Raw genomic sequence first — 23,323 nt, 5'->3', positions numbered from 1 at the left:
AAATAATTTTCCAGTAATTCCGGTTCCAGCGCCGACCAGACTGTTTAGACCATATGAAAATTTTTTTTTAATCGTTTGGAAAATGACAACGGCTCTTTTGGGGCCAGGGAATTTTAGCTGGGGGGGGAGCAACAGCTATTTTGTGCGCCCTCCCTCCCCCAATTACCCCCTTAAAATTTCCACTATAAATACCCTTTTATATCTATTCTTCGACTCCACCTGGGAGGAAGAAGGGGGGGGGGGGGGGGGCAGCTATTTTGTGCGCCCTCCCTCCCCAATTACCCCCTTAAATTTTCCACTATAAATACCCTTTTATATCTATTCTTTTTTCTCACAAATATTCTCAATTTCTCATACTCTCTCTTAATATTTATAGTTATTGTATTAGTTGGAGTTGAAGATTTTTTGAAAATATTACAAGCTTCAATTATCACCTTTTAATTCCGACATTTGGTATAGGTCTGCTTTTACGTTGACGTTCGGTATATTCATTCCAACTTTAATCCCTTTTTATTTACTTTAATATCTATATTTTTATTTTTTAGTATTTATTTTTGTTTACTTACATTAATTTTTTTATTTATAATATTTATATTGCTTGCTTTAATATTTTAATTATATTTAAATTTAATTATGGATGCCCATAAAAATAGTACTGGTAAAAAAACAATCTTTGGTAAAGTTTTTCGTAGAAATAAAAAAAATAGTGCTACTACTAGTCCAAAACTGCCTAGATTTAGTGAAACTTTTTTATCACAACCTGATGGTTTCAGTGTTAGTACCGGTATGGAATAAGACCATGAGACCCTAAATAGGCTTTATGATAATTTTTTAGGAAGACTTACCGGAAGAAGATGATATAGAAGAACAAGAGTTAGGTGATACCCCTACCCCTACTAGTCCGCTTACGGAATTACCGAAAGACGCTGAAGAACTTCCCCTTTACCGAAATTGAAAAAGACTTTTGAAAAAAAAACATTGATGATGCATGTGTTATGTTGAGATGAGCACCGTCCGGCGTTTTAACTTTGGCATTGAATGTCTAAGTAATATATTTGCAGTAATCCCGCTAAAAGTCCTTACAGAAAAATGTAAAAGGAAAAGAGTGGCTTTGAAATCCTTAATAACTCATCTTCTTCCCAAAACTTACATTCAATCGTTCAAAACCCAGACGCAACTACGAAGATCCTTAAACTTCTAAAAACCAAGGAGACAAGGTCATCACAGTTTGAAACCATTGTTGCCCACTCGCTCTCTTTGCTTTATGAGAATGAAATGAAAGAAAACTAAAACATAAAATTTAGAGTACTCTTTTGGATTAACATCAGGTATTTCACTTGTTTTCCTTATACTTAATTCATGTTTAGGGCAAGGAACAAATCTTCTTGCGAAGTCTGAACTGATTTGTTCAAAACTTTCGGGTGTGCGTCTCTCTAGTGAGGCACAAGGTGCACCTGGTATTAAACCCGAGCATCCACCGCTATGCAAATGCCCCCCCCCCCCCCCCCCCCCACACGTACGCCCAAGGGCAACTGCCCATCACCTTACCTCACCTCAATACGCGCTCCGAAAAGCGCCTCGCCAACGCCATTAAAAACTCTGCAACAAACCTGAGTTATATTTTCCTCTACTAAAGTATTCACTACTGCATTCATTTACCTGAAGGTGGCACCGATTGTCATTAGGTCCAGTCGGCAATCGCGGATATAGTGTTATTAGTAAAGCAGCAATAGAACTTTTGCTAGTCGAAAAAGTCTGCATTCCACCCCCAATAAACAAGAAACCAATAGCTAAGCTTACCTGAAACAGTTTCCAAAACACAATCATGAGAAAGATGATCATTGAATCCACAATAACTTCTGCATCTTAATGCAAATAATTTGAATGAACAAGTACAGACGGCAGATTCACCAATGTTATCAGATGCTCGTGAATCTTTAACGAACATGTTCGAGAATTTTTTGCTCTTGTTGGCACCCAAGAGTGTGGCCTAGTGGTCAATGAAGTGGTTTGAGAACCTGGAGTCTCAAGTTCAAATCCCAACAGAGGTGATTCTTCCCACCTATCCTAGCCTTGGTGGACAAAGTTACCTTGCTGGTGGGAGGTGGCAGGTATCCCGTGGATTTAGTTGAGGTGTGCGAAAGCTGCCCCGGACATCATGGTTATAAAAAAAAATAATTTATTCTTGTTGAAAGAAAATGGCTTATGATTAGAGCTGACAATATGGGCCAGCACAACTCAAACGGGCTAAGCCCATGTGGGCTTTGAAACTTGACGAGCCAGGCCGGGCTAACCCATCATTTTGATAAGCCTTAATACAACCATCCCAATCCATCTCTATATGTGTGGCCCCCGCCAGGCCATCGGTCCACTTTCTTTATAAAAAAATATTTTTCAAAATATTTAAATTTAAATTATAATCTAAAAAAGTTAACATATAAATCTACAAGATAATATTATATGATAATGCTATCCAAGACTCAAATTAAAATTAAATTATCTCAATCACACTTATTAAGCACCAATTCTCCAATATTTTCAATTGTTAGTAATGTCCGCTACATATGAAATTTTCATATTGGATTGTTGGTTCAATACAATCTTAGATGCTTATGATGTCTCTTATGTTTAATAGGTCTTACTACAAGTTTGATGATTTATAATGGCTTCAAGTAAAGATCTGATTGTAGCCTTAGATATTAAATACTCCCTCCATTCCAAATTGAGTTGCACATTGATTAAGAAAAATAATTAATAACATGGCTAGTTTATCATAGTACCCCTATTAAATTATGTTTACATTTTAATTTGAAGAAAAAGTAATTAATGCAAAGGGTAAAACATGGAAAAAAAAAAACTCTCTTCTTGATTAATGAAAAAAGACAAGTAAAATGAGAAATCAAATTAGGTAATTTGGGACGAAGGGAGTATAAAATAATTTGTAAATGCATTTTTACTACTTTGATCTTTAGACTTTGCAATATGGATATATGACGAGTTATACAAACTTTGAGTTTGACTCTTTTCTTGTGATGGTTAGTACTCTATCTCATTTTTATTTATCAATTTTTAATTAACTATTTTTGATTGGACCCATGGGCTGGCCCAACCTAGGCCAACAGGCTTACTTGGACCTAACCCGGCCTATCAAATCACGGGCTGGACTAGTCCTACCTAGCAAGCCAAGCCCATATTCACAGCTCTATTTATGGTATCGTTCCTTTTCTTTTCAAGGAAATTTCATGAGTAATCCACAATAGTTTGGTGGTGGATCACAGACATTTCTCTGATCTCCCGTGGTACTTGGTCAGCAACCAGTGCCCTAAACAGGTGATTCAAGAACTTACTGTAAAAGACAATACACTTACAGCCATCTGATTACCGAAGCTCAAGTGCCCATCTGCTGAATTTCGACCACGCAAATATTTTAACAACTTGAATGTTTGCAGGTGTCCAGACCCAGCCATAACCTGCACAAGTAGGATTTCTTAATAAAGCCTAGCCATAAACTTAATCAGTTTGCACTTACGCAGATAAGTACCAACCACACATAGAGAGAGAACAATTAGGTGAAGACATGTCTCCAATGAGCCACGATCAATATATCTAGACAGTCCTTTTGGAAATGCACCACTTGAGACAGATCCAGGCTTTATCTGCAGGATTAGAGGTAAACGTGTTACAGCATTATAAATATGAATTGGCACAATGAGGTGAAGAACAAACCTCATTAAGGAAGTATAGAGCATATCTGTAGAGAAGCTCTTGTAAATTTCCATCTCTACTACCAGCATATCTTAACCCTGCAAGAATTATAGCATGCATATTAAGAATAACAAAAAATACAATATCCAACAGATCTGATGATGAATCAAATGCAATTCACTCACCTCAGGCATAGGAGCATTAGTATAATAAACATAAAAAGCTCTCTAAAAGACAAATGAGTCAATAAAAATATGCCTGGAATCTGATGCATTTCAGATGGCATGAATTAAGCATCTTCTGACATCAAAAGAGCCAACAGAAAATTCATTTCCACGATAAATGAGGTGATGGTGTTAAGCTCAAAACAACAATTGTCAGTGTTCTCCCAGCATTTGGCATATTCAAGAAAATCTAGCGCCAATAAACCTCATACATAATATCTCACTCTCGTCTCTATCTGTCAAAGGACTTGTAGATTACTGATGAACCATTCTGAGAATAATGCTAAGGGCAACTCAAAAGGAAGACAATGACATAGGTAAACCTTGTCAAGAAATGGACCTTAGGCTTAACTCGACCCCAAAAGCTAGCTCATAAAGAGAAGACTGACTAAAACCATTTAAGGAGGCAAACAACCCCATCCCATACAATGTAGGCACTAGAGGATACCCACTCTCCACTCTCACACCTAGCACTGCACATCTAAAGCATGGACAACATAACATTGGGATCCACCATTATGCAAACCAAAAATTAGGATGGGTTTGTCTCTAATATAATATGAAGAAATGAACCTTGAACCTAGCTCAACCCCAAAAGTTCGTTCTTGAGGTGAAGATTGTCGACAACCACAAACGGAGGCGAACAACCACATTCTACACAAATGTGGGACTCTAACAAACCTCTTGCTAGTTTACTGATCATTGCCTGCAACTGATTTCATTGTTCCTTGTTCACTTTCATCGTCTGAATTTAGTTCCTGGATCTATATAGAATCTCCCCAAACCCCTCGTCTGAATTTAGTTCCTGGATCTATATTGAATCTCCCAACTCCCCTCGTCTGAATTTAGTTTCTGGATCTATATAGAATCTCCCCACTCCCCTCCCCAAATTGGCACTAACATTTTGATATAAGTACCACATCTGATTGCACATTTTGGTATGTAGAATTGGTTAGGTGCTATTTACTTGTCATGCTTTTGCATCACTACAAATCGTTTGGCTAAAATTTTTCGAGTGCAAGTTGTTTTCGTTGAGAATATAATTAAGTAAATAAAAATGTGCTCTCTAAGAACTTAAGTTTTCAGATGAGATGATCCCACACTTCAGCATAGTATTAGAGTAGGCGGAGATCAAAGGATCGAGTCTCGCTGTCACCCATATAATAAAAGAATTTTCCATGTGCTTGGCTCATGAGACTAGACCCACACATCGGGGGGCATGTTGAGAATGCAATTAAGTAAAATTCTGTTCTATCTGCCAACTCAAGCTTTAGATGAGACAAGAAGTAAGTGCTCCGCAATTTCTCCAAAATAGTGTTTCTAGAAATGGAAGACAAAAAGGTGAAAGGAAAAGAGTATCTGATGAAGTTCATTAAAAATTGAAAATAAAAAACTAATTCCAAGGAGTATTTTCAATAAGAGAACTCAGATCAAATTAGTATATCAAATAATTCAATCCGAGCTGGAACAAATTTGGCAGTGGATCGCGAAATTGTTGATTGAGATAATTAATTAGCATGATTTAATATTTTAGCAGACTTTGTTTTCCTTTTCCTAGAATAATTATAGGAATATAATATTTTCTTCTATTGTGATTGGTTATCTTTTCTTAATCAGCTACCCTCTCATGGACTGTAAAGACATACTGAAATACAAAAAAGACTTTTCTTCTTCCTCAATTTTTTACAAAATCTTAGTGATCCTCACTATTTAATGAATGGGGAGTCTATTAAACTTGGCTAACTACACAAGGATAGATTATTAATCTCTGGTAAAACATTCTACATCAGAATATACATTTACTAAAAATTGCTTGCTTCTGTTTCTACTTTCCATAAGAAAGGACCAGCTTTTTCAAACTGTTCAATAGCCCCAGCCCCATGCAGTTCACTAAATGAACATAGCGAGATTGTCTAGTTTCATAGTACCAATTATTTCAGGAACACAGTTTAACACATTCTCTTCTACTTTCAATTTCCATAGTTATTGATACAAGTCAAATGGGGGTCAACGTTTTTTATCATACAACTCGAGGCCAACATAAAGAGGTCCAAGACATGGTCGCCCTAAGGATCCAAGAATGTGCTTGGAGGCCCGTCTTCGAGCTCCTAATGAAACAATGTCATGTTTGGAAGATCGCTTGGAGCCGAGGAAAGCCATGACACAAGAAATAAAGAGAACCCTTCTGGGTTATTTCCAAAATAGCCATTTAGGCTATTTTTGTAATAGGCTATTTATGCAAAGGCAAATACTATAAATAGATGCCTTACACATTTCATTTAGAAGCTTTTGATGAATTATAAATGTAAACTCTATTGAGGGTGTGAGGCAAGCTTGGATTAGCTTGTGTTGATCTTTTGTTTGGAAACGTGGGTTGCTTGGGAATCGATTCCCTTGAGGTCTACGTAGGAGTTAGGTGCTCGTGGTAATATTAAGAAAGGTCGTTGGATTTGATACATCTTTAGGTTGTCCTTTTTCTTATCATCTTTCTATCCCTTTTATCTTTTACGTGTTTATCTTGTTTTCCATTGATTTTCTCTCGTTTTCGTGTGTTTTACGCTTTCATATTTTGGTTTGTATCAGTTATCCATCCCTCTCAAGCTCCTATAGTTGGTGTGTATTGAAACACTATCATAATGCAAAGAGCTTTTGACCAAATCCACCAACTTCTAAAATATCCATGATACTATAAAAGCTATATTTTCTTATAAGGACAACACAGTGCACTAAAGCTCCTGCTATGTGTAGAGTCCAAGGAAGGGTCCCACCATAAGGGTGTATTATACGCAGTCTTACCATGCATTTCGACCAGAGGCTAAAAGTTATATCCTCCTACTTTCAAGAATATTCATATCTCCACCTGTTTTAGTTCATAGAGTTTAAGAGATAAATTGTTTAAACAGATTATATGGAATTAGATATATAATCTTAAAAATAAAAGTTTGAAAATTTAGAAAGTCATTCAAAAAGACATGTGGCAGGAACGAGTTAAAATACTACTCCCTCCATCCCAATTTTTTTTTTTAATAATTGAGAAATCCTCAACAGCGAGTGGCACACAACTCGATGGATAATGGACCCACTTCTCTACCCTTCTACTCTTAAAATATCAAAAATCTGCAACACAGTTCGAACCGGTGACATGCGCTAAACCACACATCATATATTGCATGCCCTCTGCCCCATTTTATGTGACATCCTTTCTTTTTTAATTTGTCAAACAAGAATGACACCTCTCTCTTTTTGGAAACTATTTAATTTTAATATCTCCATTTTACGTTTAAGGACATGACTCATTGGAACCCTTACCACCACTCACTTAAAATGGCATAACATGTGAACTCTCATGACCACTTGTTTAAATGGATACTTTTGGTACTTTGTGTACATTTGGCTTACATGTCAAAAATCTTCTTTAATTTCTTCGATTTGTGCACAATCTTCTTCAATTTCTTAGTTTCATAAAGATTTTGTGTTTTGCATAACTGTAGCTTTAGTGTACCGAGCTGCCCTTTTTTTTAGTTTCATAAGGATTAGGCTTTCTATTTGCCGTAATAAAAACTCCTATTTAAGGAGAGAAAAAACACTTACGCAGAAATTCAACCAGAATCAAGAGATCGAAGTTCTCTCCCACTGCACTCTAAGGTTTCAGCCTTCTTTAACAAGCTGAATTTACATATCAAATATCTTTATACAAAATAGGTCGCTTTAGAAATTCTAACAAAAACAAGGAGAAGTCAAAGGCAATTGATTCAGATTTTCCTGGTAATACTCCTGTGACTCGATCCTTTGCAAGAAATCCTAACAATTTGGTATCAGAGCCTTACACAATGGACAATGAGGTCAATTCCAGATTCCAGGAAGAACATGAGATTACAGAAACTCTAATGGACTCGAAACTTGCAGCTATAAACAACGCCTCGACGAAAGAATTATTCAAGTCATCTAAGAACAATTTTTTAGCATGAAAATTGGATCCATAAAACCAGCAACTCGTGGAACTGAGTTGAGTAGCACCCCGACGGCCGATAAATCAACAACTTCTGCTAGTAAAGGCACTACTCTGCCTATTCCAACCATGGGCAACCAGAATCATTCAACAAGTGGTAATTCCCATTCAACAGTACCAAGGTAAGCAAGAATGGATTTTTCTTCTAATCGCGGTACCGATGTCCCATTAATTTGGACACATCATTGAGAACAATTTTTTGAAAATCAACACAATCGAAGCAGAAAAGGTTGGAGTGGTTGGGTTTCACATGTTGGGAGAAGCACAGTTATGGTATTATCAGTTTAAACGAGCGAAGGTCCCAATGAGGTAAGAATTTCAAAAATATGGTCTCTAGTGATTTGGACCTCCTGAAAGTAGCAACCTGGTGGGTGAATTGGTCACGCTTTGGCAAACTAGTACAGTTGAAGCTTATCAACATCAGTTTCAAGAAAAGTTGGTGGGGCTAATGAGCTTATTCCAAAACACTTGCACATGGGAATATTTATGTAGAATTGGATAATTCAATCAGAATAGACATGCAACTACTCAAACCACCTGACTTATCGACAGCTATGAGTTTAGCTTGGGCTTTTGAACAGAAACAACAATTGCAGAAAGTCAATAATATGGCAAGGTGGCATGGTGGTCTGAAACAAGCATAAGCAGAATGGTAAACTCAGCAAAGTCTACTACTAGTTTAGTTGGTTCATCTTTCTCAACTAGTACCATACAGGCAACCAAACCCCTTTTGTCACGCCATTAACTCTGACAGAAATGGCGGAGAAAAGAGCTAAGTGATTATGCTATAATTGTGACGAACAATATTCAACCACTCACCAGTGCAAACAACTTTGGAATTGGATGATTCAATTGATAAGATAATACAAGAAGTTCTGGAGGACTACCCGAAAATTTCTTAACTTGCTATTACAGGTCAAAGATAAGCACAGACTATGCAGCTGATTGCAATTATTAACGGACAACACATGCACAGTCTTATTGATTCTAAAAGTACCCATAACTAACTTTATAAGTTCTACTGTTGCTAGTCAATTACTCCTTAATATTTTCTCCTAGCACAACATTAGAATCTCCATTGCTAATGGAGAGAAGGTTCCCAGTTTAGGGGTTTACACACAAGGGTAACAACTTTTATTGATGACCATTGCTTATTGTAGATTTTTACTTTATTCCTTTGGACGGATTTGATATTGTTTTGGGAGTTAAGTGGTTACAGACCTTGGGTCCTATACTTTGGGATTTTGCAGAACTTACTATGAGTTTTTCGCTAGAAGGTAAACAATTTTGCTTCAAGGACAACAACAGTTTTGTGAGAAGTTTTTGCATCTGTTAGGAAAGGCAACTACGGACGAGCAACGATTAAAATACTTTTGACCGAGTTCGATGATTTGTTCCAGGAACCTATGAGTTTACCACCATTGAGAAAATGTGACCACCGCATCAGTTTGCTGCCCGGGATAACCCATGTAGTTGTTCAAACTTGTCAATACCCTCAGCGACAAAAAGATGAGATTGAGAAGCAATGTAACCAGATGTTGCAGCAAGGATTTATATGACCAAGCAAATCCCCTTTTTCTTCAACTGTGTTATTAGTATCCAAGTAAGATGGATCTTGGCGCCTTTGAATTGATTATCGTGAATTGAATGCTAAAACAATAAAAGACAAGTTCCTAGTTCCAATAGTGGACGAGTTACACAGGGCCAAGTTCTTTACTAAATTGCATTTGAAGTCTGGATACTATCAAGTCCGTATGTCTCCGGCAGAAGTGGAAAAGACAGCCTTTCAAACACATCATCAGCACTTCGAGTTCCTTGTCATGCCATTTGGGCTCACTAATGCCCCATCCACTTTTCAAGCTTTAATGAATAAGGTCTTTCATGAGTACTTATGCCAATTTGTGTTGGTTTTCTTAGAAGATATCTTAATTTAAAGTAGTAGTAGGAACATTTGGTTCACGCAAGAAAGGTGTTTCTGTTATTGCGTACGCATCGACTATATCTAAAATGAGCTAAATGTTGCTTTAGTACAACTCAAGTAGCTTATTTGGGGCATATTATTGGTGTGGAGGTAGATAAGAGCAAAGTGCAAGCAATTTTAGACTTGGCCTCAACCACAGTCAATTATATCTCTTGGTAGATTCTTGGGATTGGTGGGTTACTACCGCAAATTATTCGTGACTACAGAAAATTTGACAGCACTTTTGACTAGTTCACTCGAGAAAAACTCCTTTTAGTGGAACGACTTGACCCTAGCTACATTCCAAAAGCTTCGGCAAGCACTATCCTCTGCTTCAATACTAGGGTTGCCCGACTTTAATATGAATTTCATTTTAGAATGAGCTGCTTCAATACTAGAAGAGGTGTAGGAGCTGTTTTGCAAGAGGGCGGTCAGCCCATAGTATTTTTCAGCAAACAGTTGGCAGCTCATTGCCAAAAATTAGTTGCATATGAAAGGGAGCGGATTGGCCTTGCTAAAGCAATCCAGCATTGGTGGCCATACTTATGGGGGCACCCCTTTCTTATCTGAAAGGATCATTACAGCCAGAAATACTTGCTAGAACAACAGCTTACTACACCCCCTCAACAACACTGGTTGAGCAAACTCATGGGCAGTGTACGAGGTTGGTTATCTTAATAAAGTTGTGGACGCTTTATCGAGAACTACACCTGAGGACGCTTCTTTGAATGTTATTAGCTACCATCGTAGCACATTACTAGACACACCATTTGTGAGGAGCTTACGAGATCATCAGAACTATTGGGTTTGTGTGATAAGGTCAAGCTAAGAGACTTGAGTTCGGACAAGCAGGCTACTTTTGTTTAAAGATTGCATATACTTTTTACAGAATTCCCATTTGCTACCTACTGTACTATACGCCTATCATGATAGTGCGCATGCCGGGATACACAACCTTGCACTGAATTCATGGGGATTTTTACTGGAAAGGTATGAAAAATGACATTGCCACATGCCGCTACCTGCTCGGTGTGTCAACGCAATAAATCAGAGCATTTAAGTCTTGCAGGATTAAAACAACCTCTACAGCTATTAGGGCAGAAATCTTAATGGATTTTACTGATGGCTTACTCAAGTTTTGGGGAAAGTCGGTCTTGTTTGTAGTAGTGGATCAGTTCTCGAAATATGCTCATTTCATGCCATTGGCTCATCCGTACACGACTGCACAGGTGGTTCAAGTATTTTTTGAGCAAATTGTTTGCTTACATAGGATACCGAAAACTATTACATGTGATAGAGATATGGTTTTTACTAGCACTTTTTGGAACTTTTTTGCTTGAATGGTGCTAAATTACAATTTTCCTCTGCTTACCACCCACAAACAAATGGTCGGACAAAGGTCGCTAACCGTACTGTCCATGGGCAAAATTTGTTGCAACACATCTTTTCTTTCAGCATTGCAAACAACAATCCAGATTGTTTATTGTCGTGACCCACCTCGTTTGCTTTCATATGTACCAGGGACAAGTTGGGTAGAAGTTGTTGAGAGTGAATTGTTGGATTGTGATAACGTTTTGGGTGATATCTGGAATCGGTTACAGGAAGCCCAACAACGAATAAAGGAATATTATGATAAAGGTCATCGTGATGTAGAATTTGCTCCAAGGACACTTTTGTGGCTTTGTTTACATCCCTATAGACGGTGCTCCACTCGATTGAGTATTTACAATAAGTTGTCCCTTAAATTTTATGGTCCATTTTCGACCTTACGTCGAATTGGACAGGTTGCATATGAGCTAGATTTGCCAAGTGATAGTTGAATCCATAACGTTTTTCATGTTTCCCTTAAAGGCGTTCAAAGGTGCCATCTATTACAAACCTATCACCACATGAGGATTGCCGAGTAGTTCCTCTCCCTCATGCAGTCATTAGAGCTCGCGTCAATAGTGGTACACAGGAGATTCTTATACAATGGTCAGGTATGCCAGAGATGAAGCAACGTGGGAGAATGTAGACTCTTTTCGACATGTTTATCCATCGTTCGAGCTTGAGAGCTTGAGGACAAACTCTTTCAACACGAGGGGTGGTGGATGCGTTTGTGGGCAAGGCATATGCCCGCAGGAAGGACAATTAAATTAAGAGATTAGTTTTATTATTAGTAGCTTTATTTATTATTATAAAATAGGATTTATGTAAGTTGTCATTATTAGTCTAGAATATGGTTTTGTGTTTCCTAGTTTCATAAGGCCTAGGCTTCCTATTTGTTGCAATAAAGACTCCTGTTTAAGGAGATATTTGAGGAACAAAAGCTTACGCAAAATTACAACCAGCATCAAGAGATCAGAGTTCTCTCCCACTGAACTCTAAGGTTTCAACCTTCCTTTAACGAGCTAAATTTATATAGCAAATATCTTCAACAAAATAGGTCGTTCTAGGAATTATAACAAAAGTAGGGGAATATATATATATATATACACATGTATATATATATGTACATGTATATATATACACATGTATATATATATACATATATATATATATATATATACATGTGTATATATATATACATATATATATATATATACATGTGTATATATATATATATATATAAAACAGACTTCAGCCCGGTGACGTGGTGCAATTATAAACGAGGAGGAATAGTATTTATGATTTTTTATAAGTTTTTAACAATTAATTCCATTTAACTTTAAATAATAAAATACTATGATGACCCTCCAAGTCATATATTGCATCTTCGTGCTTTTTCTGCATTTAGAGCTTTCCTATAGCTGTCCGCAATCATTTATGACTTGCTGGGACTGACAGTTCGATTACCGAGTAGTTCGTTTGATTTTAATTACATCTGTAACAAGCTAGGTACATATTACTTGTATGCACCATCTTGAGAGGGAGCATTAGAATATGAGTAGGAATGGAAATGGTATATAAAATCCTACATGAAAAAGGATCATAATGTAGTGTCTATAAATAGGCTCTCAATGTAATTATGTAGATACACAATTCAATAACATTTTTCTCCATTATTTCTCACATTTACATTCACCTCTTTAGGAGTTGCAAATTTTCTTTATCTCACATTTACCATATGGCTGCTGACTTCTTAACTAATTTGGGAGAATGTAGAAGGTCTCAAATTATCTCTCATGAGAACTCCCTTCCTGTATGTTTATAGGTTATCATTAACTTGATCAAACAACAGGGTATCCCAAACTATTACGCCAAGGAAGAACTATTTTTTGCTAAATGATGTGAATTCATGAATCTAAGATCTTTTGTGCAGTCTTCTTTTATAGTCAAATTGTACCAGTGTATGTAGATCTTTTTTATGCAGAATCTATTTCCAATGAATCCCTATCATTATAACAGTCATAATGGAGTCCAAAATGTATGCCCTCTTCCGTGTACAATTTTTCGATAACTGATAGGTCGGGGTTCAGCCATAACCCCCATCGCATTGGTGAACACTTTAATATTTGAAAATTTTGAAGGATCGATTATAAGCTTAGTGAGGTTATCTGTGGCTGCATAAAGCGCGGGTCCATTACCTAGTAATAAAATAAAACAGTTACATTTATGCCTTATTTTCACCCTTCTTCCTGCGATTATAGACCTCAGTAACAGCAGGTCTAACACCCTCCCACACCAAACTCAATGCAACCTTCCTTAGCAGTGATTTTATATGAACTCTCCACTCATATTACTCGACACATTTTAATAAGATAGGTGGTGAAGAGCTATTTTTGACTGGCATATTATGATTGCAATAGTTGAAGAAAGTATTAAATCCATCGTTGGTACTGCATTCAAGTTCTTAAATACTACTGATTCCATTGTTGGTAATGCATTAAAATTCACAATTCAAAACCATTTAAAGCATTGTTATGTATATTAGTTTGTAAAACTGTTGGATATCAAGAATTTCATGTCTGGCTTAAAATGGATGAAAGTACCACATAGCAACTTAACTAGAAGCTGGAGTTCAACAGACGAGGTAATAGCTGTCGTCTAGAACTTAGGCTTACCAAGAGAAATGCAGGCACCGACTACTATGTGAACATATGCTTGAACAAATGCATCAACATTTATCTCATCTGGGTCACTCATGGTATCACCAAGGCCTTTAACACCATTTTGAATAACCTCCGGAATTTGAGATTGAATCCATTCTTCAGATGCATGAACTCTAGAGGAAATTAAACCATAGTTAAACCTGAGAAGCAACTTATAAATGTCATTGCTGATTGGAAAATGTTGGGAGTATGTTTTACCTGCTCCACATTATCAAATTCCGAGCAATGACACGGAGCATTATAAAATCAGGTCGAACATAGTGTAAATCAAAATGTGTCTGCGGGACAGATAACCTAGAATGAACCAACTTTGATTCTGTCTGCAATAGATGGAGAGCAAAATTAATGATGAGAAGAAAGTTGTCTAGGAGGTTATCTCTAAGGAAGAAGTAATCTTATGTCTAAAATTACCTTCAAAAACATAAGAGCAATGGCAATGGTAGCTCCAGGTGCAGTAACATCAACATTGATTGCAGTGCCGTCCATTATCTGCAAGAGAAATGATACAGTTTCGGATGATTGGTACCTATCTGTAAGTCAGATAAGAAGAGCAGTAATATAATATCTGTGAAGCAATAAGACGACCTGACCTGTCCTGCACTCTGATTAAGTTCATCAATAGATGGAACAAAAAAATGGAACCTCTCCTGAAGATCAATTTGGAGAATTTATTCAAAGAAAATGAGAACATTACTTTAGTGGTAAATCACAATTTTGGAATCTCAATGCATAAAACAGGAGACAAATTCTGCAAGCATATACATTTTGAGGTTCCTTGCTGCCGATGTACTGGAATAACCGATCAACCAAAGCGTCCACGGAGCCAGGAGCATCTTCTCCACGACCTTCAGTTTTATTAAAAAAAAAAATACTTAGAAACAGATATTAGCCATAATAATGCATGTGAACAATCAATCATACCCAAAGAAACCAATCCCAGTGAAAACCCAGCTGCAACTGCATATCCCTCCCTTTCAAGCACATTATCTCCTCCACTCCTACGACCAATTTCACCCTGCAAACTGGTTATCAGTGGTTGAATTCATGAAAAGCATGCATAAAACTTGGATTAACACTATTTTACAATTTTGGTCTAACACGAAACCATCGGTTCCATGATAGCAAGATCAGCATGGAGTATGGACAAGTGCTAGCAAATGGACGGGGCAGATCGGATATGGGCAGGTTGAAAATGGGTTAGACAAAAAGTAGAAAGTATCTGACCTGCCCATACTAGGTAGTGGTCAAATTTGGGTTGAATAAACGGATAACTGGATACTTCTGTCCATGATTTTACAAGATCAAAATTTTGATTGCAACACATTTTAAACAAATGCTGAATATAAAAATATTTGAGCGCAATAACACGGATAACTTTTCCTAAAGCAATTCTAGGATTTAAAATTGTTCTCTGTCCACTGAAACAAAATCGACTTATTAAAGGTTAACTCGTGAACTTTGGATTGATCTCAGACATTACAATGCTGATATTTTCTTTTTAAAATAAAATTATATGCTTAGACACTATTAAACATTCTTAGAATGCACGGTATCTCAGTCTTCTTCCCATGTTTAGTCCTCGTAAACCGTATTTGATCAGCTAATCCATTTTATAAAGCAGGTTATCTAAATTGATCCATATTTGATCTGCTCTTTAAAAATCAATTATCCAACCTCTTTTTATCTGGTCAGGTCGGACGGATACTCTAATATTTTATCCATTTTGCTAGCACTAGTATAGACTATCTATAATCATTTAGGGATCGTTTGGCAGGATGTATTACAGAAAATAATGCATGTATTAGTGATGGTATTATTTAATCCTTTGTTTGGTAGAACTTTCAGCCTATGTATAACTAATACACGTATTAGTTATACACCCTATTCAGTATTATAAGGTGTATAACTAATGCATAGCAAATCATAGTATTAGTTATACAAGGGTTATCGATACATGCATAAGTATGGTTTAAGACAGAACTACCCTTAATGCACCAAACCAAAGAGTAGATAATAAATAATCTCAATATAACTAATCCCAGCATTACTAACACATCCTACTCAATAATATTCTTATACACTCCACCAAATTTTGTTAGCCACCTAAGTTCACGTTTTAATAATGACAAACTAATGAGTGGATCTATGCAGGATTTTGGAGGACTGCTGAATGAAGCAAATAAGGAAGCCGGCTCCAGAAATAGAAGGACATCAAATCAAGATCCGCAACATCCAAGAGAATCAATCAAAACGAAAACAATCAGAAGGAAAATCTCGATCCCGGAAATGCAGCAGATCAAATCAATCAAAATGTAAAAGGAAGAAAAGATCACAAACAAACTTGGAAAAGCATCAATCATTACAAAGAACAAAAGAAAGAAAAGATCACAGACATATATGACATGGACGTGAGTAAAAGCCGTATATGGACATATCATACGGCTACATTCATCAATCAAGGAATCAATTCAAATCCTTGATTGAGAAGAAATCTCTTGAGTTTCCTTACGAAGAGTAGCAGTCGAAGACTATAAAAGAAGAAGACTAAAGATGGACAAGAGTTATGCAACTTCAAGAAAAATATCAAAGTATCTCAATCTTAGTCTAACAAAGCTTTGTAACTTTACAATTGTTGTATAAAGAGTAGGATCGAGTCAACATTGTAACACAAACAGAAGTTGTGTCACAAGATCTGAAGAACAAAATAAGTCTTCGGAATTTATTTTCCAGCATTGTACTCGAGCCCGACATTGAACGATCTAAGGAAAAATTGAAACTCAAGAGGACTGGAAGTAGGCATCACATTGGTGTTCCAAACCAGGATAAATCTCTGCGTATGTACTTTACATTTGATTATTTACTTGCTTAATTATTTCAAATCTACTCTGTATTGTGAAGTGTACTGATCAGCAGGCGAGTCGACTGTGAGGAGCCAGTAGTCGACTCACAGAAAATTCTCAATTCAGCCCCCCTCTTGAATTTTAATTGGTATCAGAGCAGGTCTCACCAACAGTGTTGCTTAACCACAAGTGAGCAAAGATCAAATGGAAAATTATCAAATTCCCGATGCTCTTCTTCAAGATGGTAACTCCTCCACAAGATCACCGTACTTCAATGGACAGCACTACTCTTAATGGAAGAACAAATTCACAATCTTTGTCCAATCACATGACTTCCAAGCCTGGGTTGTCATCCAAAAGGGTCCAAAGCAGATTCCAGGACTCAAAGAGAAGCAAAAAGACAAAGACAGGGAATCTAGCAGTATTGACATAGAAGATCTTGAAAGTTTCAAGGTCACCAAAGAACAACAAGAGGTAATCCAAACTAATGCACGTGCTATAAGTTTACTTCTTCGTGCAATTAGTTGATATGAATCAAGCTACGGGATGCACCAAAACAGTCCACAAATTCAAATGAAATCCGAGGACCAAAGAGACCAAGTCTCGGCCAACTCCAACAACACAAGAATACAAGATAACAAGAATACAAGATAACAAGGTGTACTAACACCAAAACAGCAACAATATGTGAAGAACATTAACAAGATACAAACAACCCACAGATTTGAGATTACAAGAACACAAACAAGAACACGATTACAAGAAAGAAAGACAGATAGTATGACATAGATTATTACAATGACTAAGAACTAAGGTGTGTATCAAACACCAATACCCTTAATAAATGTAATAACAACACCTACACTCTTACGAAGACCTCAAGGGAACCGAAATCCCCAAGCAACCACTGTTTCTAAGCTAGTTACCCACAGAAGTGATGTCCACACTTGTCACAAGTGAAACCCACACTTGAAAGACTCTCTCAAGAGCACTCAAAATATATCATCAAAGTTATGGACAAATGACCTAAACGGTTCTATTTATAGTCTAGGTTAAACTTATTACACAAAAAGACCAAAAGGCCCTTAATGAGCCCATCACAAGGGGCGGCCTTGGAGTGTGCTATTTGGATGGCTTTGGAGTGTTAGAAGGCCTCTTTCACACTTCAAAGCGTGTTCTCTTGGTTGGGCAGCCCCACAAGCTCGAGTCTTTACGTATTGGCTTCCAATCATGTCCTCTAGTGCTAAGATGCCTCTTTGACCCGTATCATCGTGGAGAAGAATACGACAAGATATCAACTTGCGAAACTACAAAAGAAATGTGGGACAAATTGGAGGTAACCTATGAAGGAACTACCAAAGTCAAGAAGTCAAAGATTGCTGCCCTGGTCAATGAATACGAGCTATTCAAAATGGAAGAGAATGAGAACATTGAAACAATATTTGCTAGATTCAGCAAGATCGTATACGAACTGAAATCACTAGAGATGATCTATCCACATAGCCTGCAAGTCCAGAAGCTGGTCTGAAGTAGGATCTTCACAACATGGCACCTTAGCGACTTTGGCGGCTTGGCCAGTTACTCGAGATTCTCGATTATTCCATTTTCTCATGTTAGCAATGTACAGTGGACAAATTGGATCCTTTTCGTCTCGGGACCTTTTACTTTTATTCATCATGTGGGAGTTAGAATTAATTCCTGTTTATCTACTTCTAGCCATGTATATGGCGAACTACGAGGTAACCTCATTACATATGAACGAAATTATATCAACAGGTACCATAAGGAGGAAAAGAAGAAACCAGTAGCCTTTAACGCTGCTCCAACATAAGAAGAGGACATTTTGGAAGATGTCAATAGTGAAGGAATAGCCCTCATTAATTGAGAAGTAAGGTAGATCATGAGACAGAGATCCCAAGGAGCCAAAAATAATGACTACTGGAAACGGTGATCGTTGTTATCACTGTGGAAGGCCTGGCCACTTCAAATAAAACTGTCCAGAATTTAGAAGAAGAACATCTAGGAAGAATCAAAATTTTGGAGCCTGGAGTGATGAAGATGAAACCGAAGAAAAAATAGAAGCCGCCAATATGTGCTTCATGGCAATAGGTAAATCCAGTGAGGTAAGACTACACAGTTGTCATAATTGTAGTATTCTTAAATCTAATTTGAATATGATAACTAACGAGCTTCAAAAAGTTATAGATAAATATAACAAACTCGCTCGAAAGAAGAAGAGTTGTGAATCTCGATTTAGACGAAAACTCGAAGAGGAGCAAAGAAGTTATCAAATAGAAATCAAAGCATGTCAAATTGAAGTTGACTTACTTCTTAAAGAACTTGATGATGTAAAAATAAAATTAAATAGTTTTAAGAGATCACCAAGTCACAGTTTCGTGAGATCAAACTCCTTTAAAAACAATTCAAGTTCCTCATCAGAATCGTTTAAATCAGCCAAGACCTCCTTCTCCTCTCGAGGTCCTGTCTGTTTTATCTATGGACAAAGAGGGCACAAATCCTATAGCTACAGCCATAAACCAAAAGTGTATGGGTTTGGAAACCCAAAGGAAGCACGTCTAACCCGCAAGGATCCAAGACCATTTGGGTTCCTAAACAAAATTAATCTTCTTGTTTTGCAGGAACAGGTCTACAAGAGCTATAAGAAAGAAATGTGGGTCAATGACAGCGGATGTTCCAGACACATGACCGAAAAGAAAACGAGTTATTCTACTCTAAAGAAAATAGATGGGGGATCAGTCAGATTCGTGAAAATGCTAGAGGCAACATCATTGAAGTCAGCTCAGTAAAACTCAGCTCATCATGTGAATTCACCGAAGTATATCTCGTAGACGGCCTTAAACACAATCTGCTTAGCATCAGTCAGTTGGGTGACGCCGGATTCGGAGTCTTCTTCAAAGCTGAAAACTGCCCATCAATCACGACAAAAGAAACATCTCTCTCATCAGTAAACGCGTTGATAATATTTGTCTTTAATAGTACTGACTTTGCTACCTTAACTTGCCTCACTGTGCAAACCAATAATACTTGGTTGTGGCGCAGAAAGCTTGGGCATGCTAGTATGCATATCATTGAGAAGTTGTCCAAACTGGAATTGGTGAAGGGTCTACCAAAACTCAAGTTTGAAAAGGATTCCATCTGTGATGCCTGCCAATTGGGTAAACAGCCCCGGACATCATTCAAGGTCAAATATATTGTCTCTACCACCAAACCTCTTCAAAAAATCCACATGGATCTGTTTGGTCCCACCAAGACCACAAGCATTGGTAGAAAGAGATGTTTTCGTTATACTTGATGATTACTCACGTTTTACTTGGGTAATGTTTCTTTCTCACAAACTTTGAGATATTTTATAGAAAGGTACAGAGAGAAACTGGACACCTCATTACTTACGTTCATAGTGATCACGGAAGAGAATTTAAAAACAAGGCGTTTGAGGAGTACAATGCTCAGAACGAATACTCTCAGAACTTCTCTTCACTTCGGCCTCCTCAGCAAAATGGTGTAGTGGAGCGAAAGAATCGGTCCCTCCAGGAAACTGCCAGGACCATGCTGTTAGAACATAATCTCCCAGATCACTTTTGGGTAGAAGCAGTGAGCACAGCATATCACATCATCAACAGATGCTTGATCAGACCTATTCTAAGGAAAACGCCTTGTGAACTCTGGAGAGAAAAGAAGCCCAACATTAGCTACTTCCATCTGTCACCCTTTCCCTTACACTTTTTTAGCTTCCCCTCATTTATCTTTTCCAACAGTCGCATACTTCCCCCCACTCCTCCTCTAGTTCTCCTAACCGTTCTTTTATCTCCATATCTGCCCCCTTTAAAATTCACCTTCCACTCTCTCCTATGACCAAAACCCATTCAATGGCGACCATGACCAAAGCTCTTCCCAAATCCCTCCCTTACAGCCTTGTTCTTCTCTCCGAGTTATCTGATTAGAGTCCAACGGACTCTCATTCAACTCTCATCAAGAGACGTCATCCTAATCCCAGTCCAGCCCCTCCGCCAAGAAACCTCGTCCAAGCCCTCTGCTCTCCCTCCAGAGGACATGCATAAGTTTTGGACACGCTCACACAGACAAATTCTTTGCCTTTAAAGGTCGCTCCATTGTACCCGATCGCAATATCAATCTCCGTCAATTAAAAGACTACTTCTGTAATATCAATCACTTCTTTAAGTTTCAAGAATTGTCACTTGTCTTTCATCTCTGTGGACTTTTGGTCTATGAGGATCCAGTTCGCATGTTTTATGCAAATCTTTGCCGCTCACCTGATAGTGGTGAACTCGAGACTCTTGTGCTTAACACGAGAATCATTGTGAATGATTTTCTGTCCGAGAATGCGTTTGATACTAAGTTCTCTGTTTTATGAATGGTGACTGGCCCGATGATTTTGAGGCCAGCTTTGAAGAAGCCGAGAAATTTCTGTCAGACACTGACTCTACTTCGACCAGTATTGGCCCCCTATCCCTCTATTTCAAGTTTCACATTATGGCTCACATAATTGCTACTACAATGATTCCCTGAAAAGGATCTCTAAGCAATATCACCGATCGAGACGTTTTTGTACTGTACTGTTTGGTTAAGAAAATCAAAATCAATTGGGCAACATGGACCTATAAGTACATGCTTGAAAGTGCATCTGATGCTCATACCTCTGCCAGTTTACCGTATGGCCTGCTCATTAATCGAATTCTTCAGTATTACTCCATTGATCTATCTGCTTACACCCCAGTGAAGGTTGTTGCCACTTATGATACCAAGACGTTTGCAAGTATGGGGTATGTCCTGGTTAAAGAGGAACGGTGCAAGAAGGATTCTGCTCGGGCAAGGTCGGAACTTCCCAAGGTAAGCAAATCTTCTCTAACCCTATGATGCCTGTTTTAAAGGACCTGGAGGAGATTAAGGATTGGTTCAAGGAGATAGAGGATAGCGTTGCGCTGTTGAAAGAGTCAACTTCTAAACTTCTAGACCTTGGGCAAAGTACAAACGCAGACATAGGCGGGTAAGGTCGGCTCTTGATGGGTTCAAATAGGAAGGTATAAAATTGTTCACTCGGATGTTCACGCGAATGGATTCCCTCCAGACCCAAGTTCACTCCTCCAATGATGATCTAGCTATCTCCGTCCAGAATTCCTATTCCTCCTTCAAAAACATTGAAAAATCATATCACACCTTCTGTCATAACATGCATAATACTCTGACCTACTTTCTCAAGAAGCGGTGAATAATGATGACTCTTTTTTTGTGTTTTATTCAAAAGAGGGTCCTGTCCCTTGTGTTAATGGGTTGTAAGATGATTTGTTGCACAGTATTTGCTTCACTATTTTGCTCTGCCTAGTTAATAGACCATGTATATCTGCATCTTGTTTACTATTTCATTTTTTTTATTATGCCAAAAAAGAGAGAAAGACAGGAACACAGGAAATACCTACCAGTCAAGGGGAGCAAGTCGACTAACGATAAATGATAGTCGACCAATACTCAAGATATGTGTACCAGTCAGAGAGAGCAAGCTGACAGACAGGGAAGTCAACTGATGTTTACAATCGTTTATTATTATAAAAAAAGGGGAGACTGTTAGCCTCCTAAGTTCATGTTTTAATAATGACAAACTAATGATTGGATCTTTGTAGTATTTTAGAGGACTGCTGAATGAAGCAAATAAGGAAGCCGGCTCTAGAAATAGAAAGACATCAAATCAAGATACGCGGCATCCAAGCGAATCAATCAAAACGAAAACAATCAGAAGGAAAATCTCAATCCCGAAAGTGCAGCCGCTCAAATCAATAACAACGAAGTAAAAGAAAGAAAAGATCACAAACAAACTTGGAACAGCATCAATCACTACAAAGAACAAAAGGAAGAAAAGATCACGGATATATCTGATATGGAAGTGAGTAAAAGCCATATATGGACATATCTGATATAGACATATCATACAGACATTCCTCAATAAAGGAATCAATTCAAATCCTTGATTGAGTAGAAATCTCTTGGGTATCCTTACGAAGAGTAGCAGCCGAAGACTAAAAGAAGAAGACTAAAGATGGACAAAAGTTACGCAACTTCAAGAAGAATATCAAAGTGTCTCAATCTTAGTCTCACAAAGCTTTGTAACTTTTAGTTTACAATTGTTGTATAAAGAGTAGGATCGAGCCAACTTTGTAACACAAACTGAAGCTGTGTCACAAGAATTGAAGAACAAAATAAGTCTTCGGAACTTATTTTCCATCATTGTACTCGAGCCCGACATTGAACGATCAAACCCAAGGGGACTAGAAGTAGGCACCACATTGGTGTTCTAAACCAGGATAAATCTCTGTCTTTTACTTTACGTTCGATTATTTACTTGCATAATTATTTCAAATCTAATCTGTTTTGTGAAGTGTACTGATCTGCAGGCAAGTCGACTGTGAGGAGCCAGTAGTCGACTCACAGAAAATTGTCAATTTAACCCCCCCCCCCCCAAC

At 37.7% G+C, this 23,323-nt stretch overlaps 1 protein-coding gene across 3 annotated transcripts in view; it reads right to left on the bottom strand.

Moving 5' to 3' along the window:
* The window catches only part of LOC107873278 (anaphase-promoting complex subunit 1), a 123,931-nt gene that overhangs the window by 31,272 nt on the left and 69,336 nt on the right, over window positions 1-23,323 (bottom strand). For all 3 annotated transcript variants that reach the window (XM_016720054.2, XM_047414778.1, XM_016720057.2), the window contains 10 exons: window positions 14,911-15,004; window positions 14,752-14,834; window positions 14,580-14,636; window positions 14,401-14,478; window positions 14,188-14,309; window positions 13,942-14,102; window positions 3,727-3,803; window positions 3,546-3,656; window positions 3,369-3,470; window positions 1,660-1,800 (listed from right to left, as the gene is read on the bottom strand). In XM_016720054.2, the coding sequence (XP_016575540.1) occupies window positions 1,660-1,800; window positions 3,369-3,470; window positions 3,546-3,656; window positions 3,727-3,803; window positions 13,942-14,102; window positions 14,188-14,309; window positions 14,401-14,478; window positions 14,580-14,636; window positions 14,752-14,834; window positions 14,911-15,004 (1,026 nt within the window). The remainder of the gene's footprint in view (window positions 1-1,659; window positions 1,801-3,368; window positions 3,471-3,545; window positions 3,657-3,726; window positions 3,804-13,941; window positions 14,103-14,187; window positions 14,310-14,400; window positions 14,479-14,579; window positions 14,637-14,751; window positions 14,835-14,910; window positions 15,005-23,323) is intronic.

The sequence above is a fragment of the Capsicum annuum genome, chromosome 6 (assembly GCF_002878395.1).
Source record: "Capsicum annuum cultivar UCD-10X-F1 chromosome 6, UCD10Xv1.1, whole genome shotgun sequence".
In the NCBI taxonomy this organism is placed as follows: Eukaryota; Viridiplantae; Streptophyta; class Magnoliopsida; order Solanales; family Solanaceae; genus Capsicum; species Capsicum annuum.
Note: the sequence above shows the minus strand (reverse complement) of the source record. Positions and strands in the feature narration are given on the sequence as shown.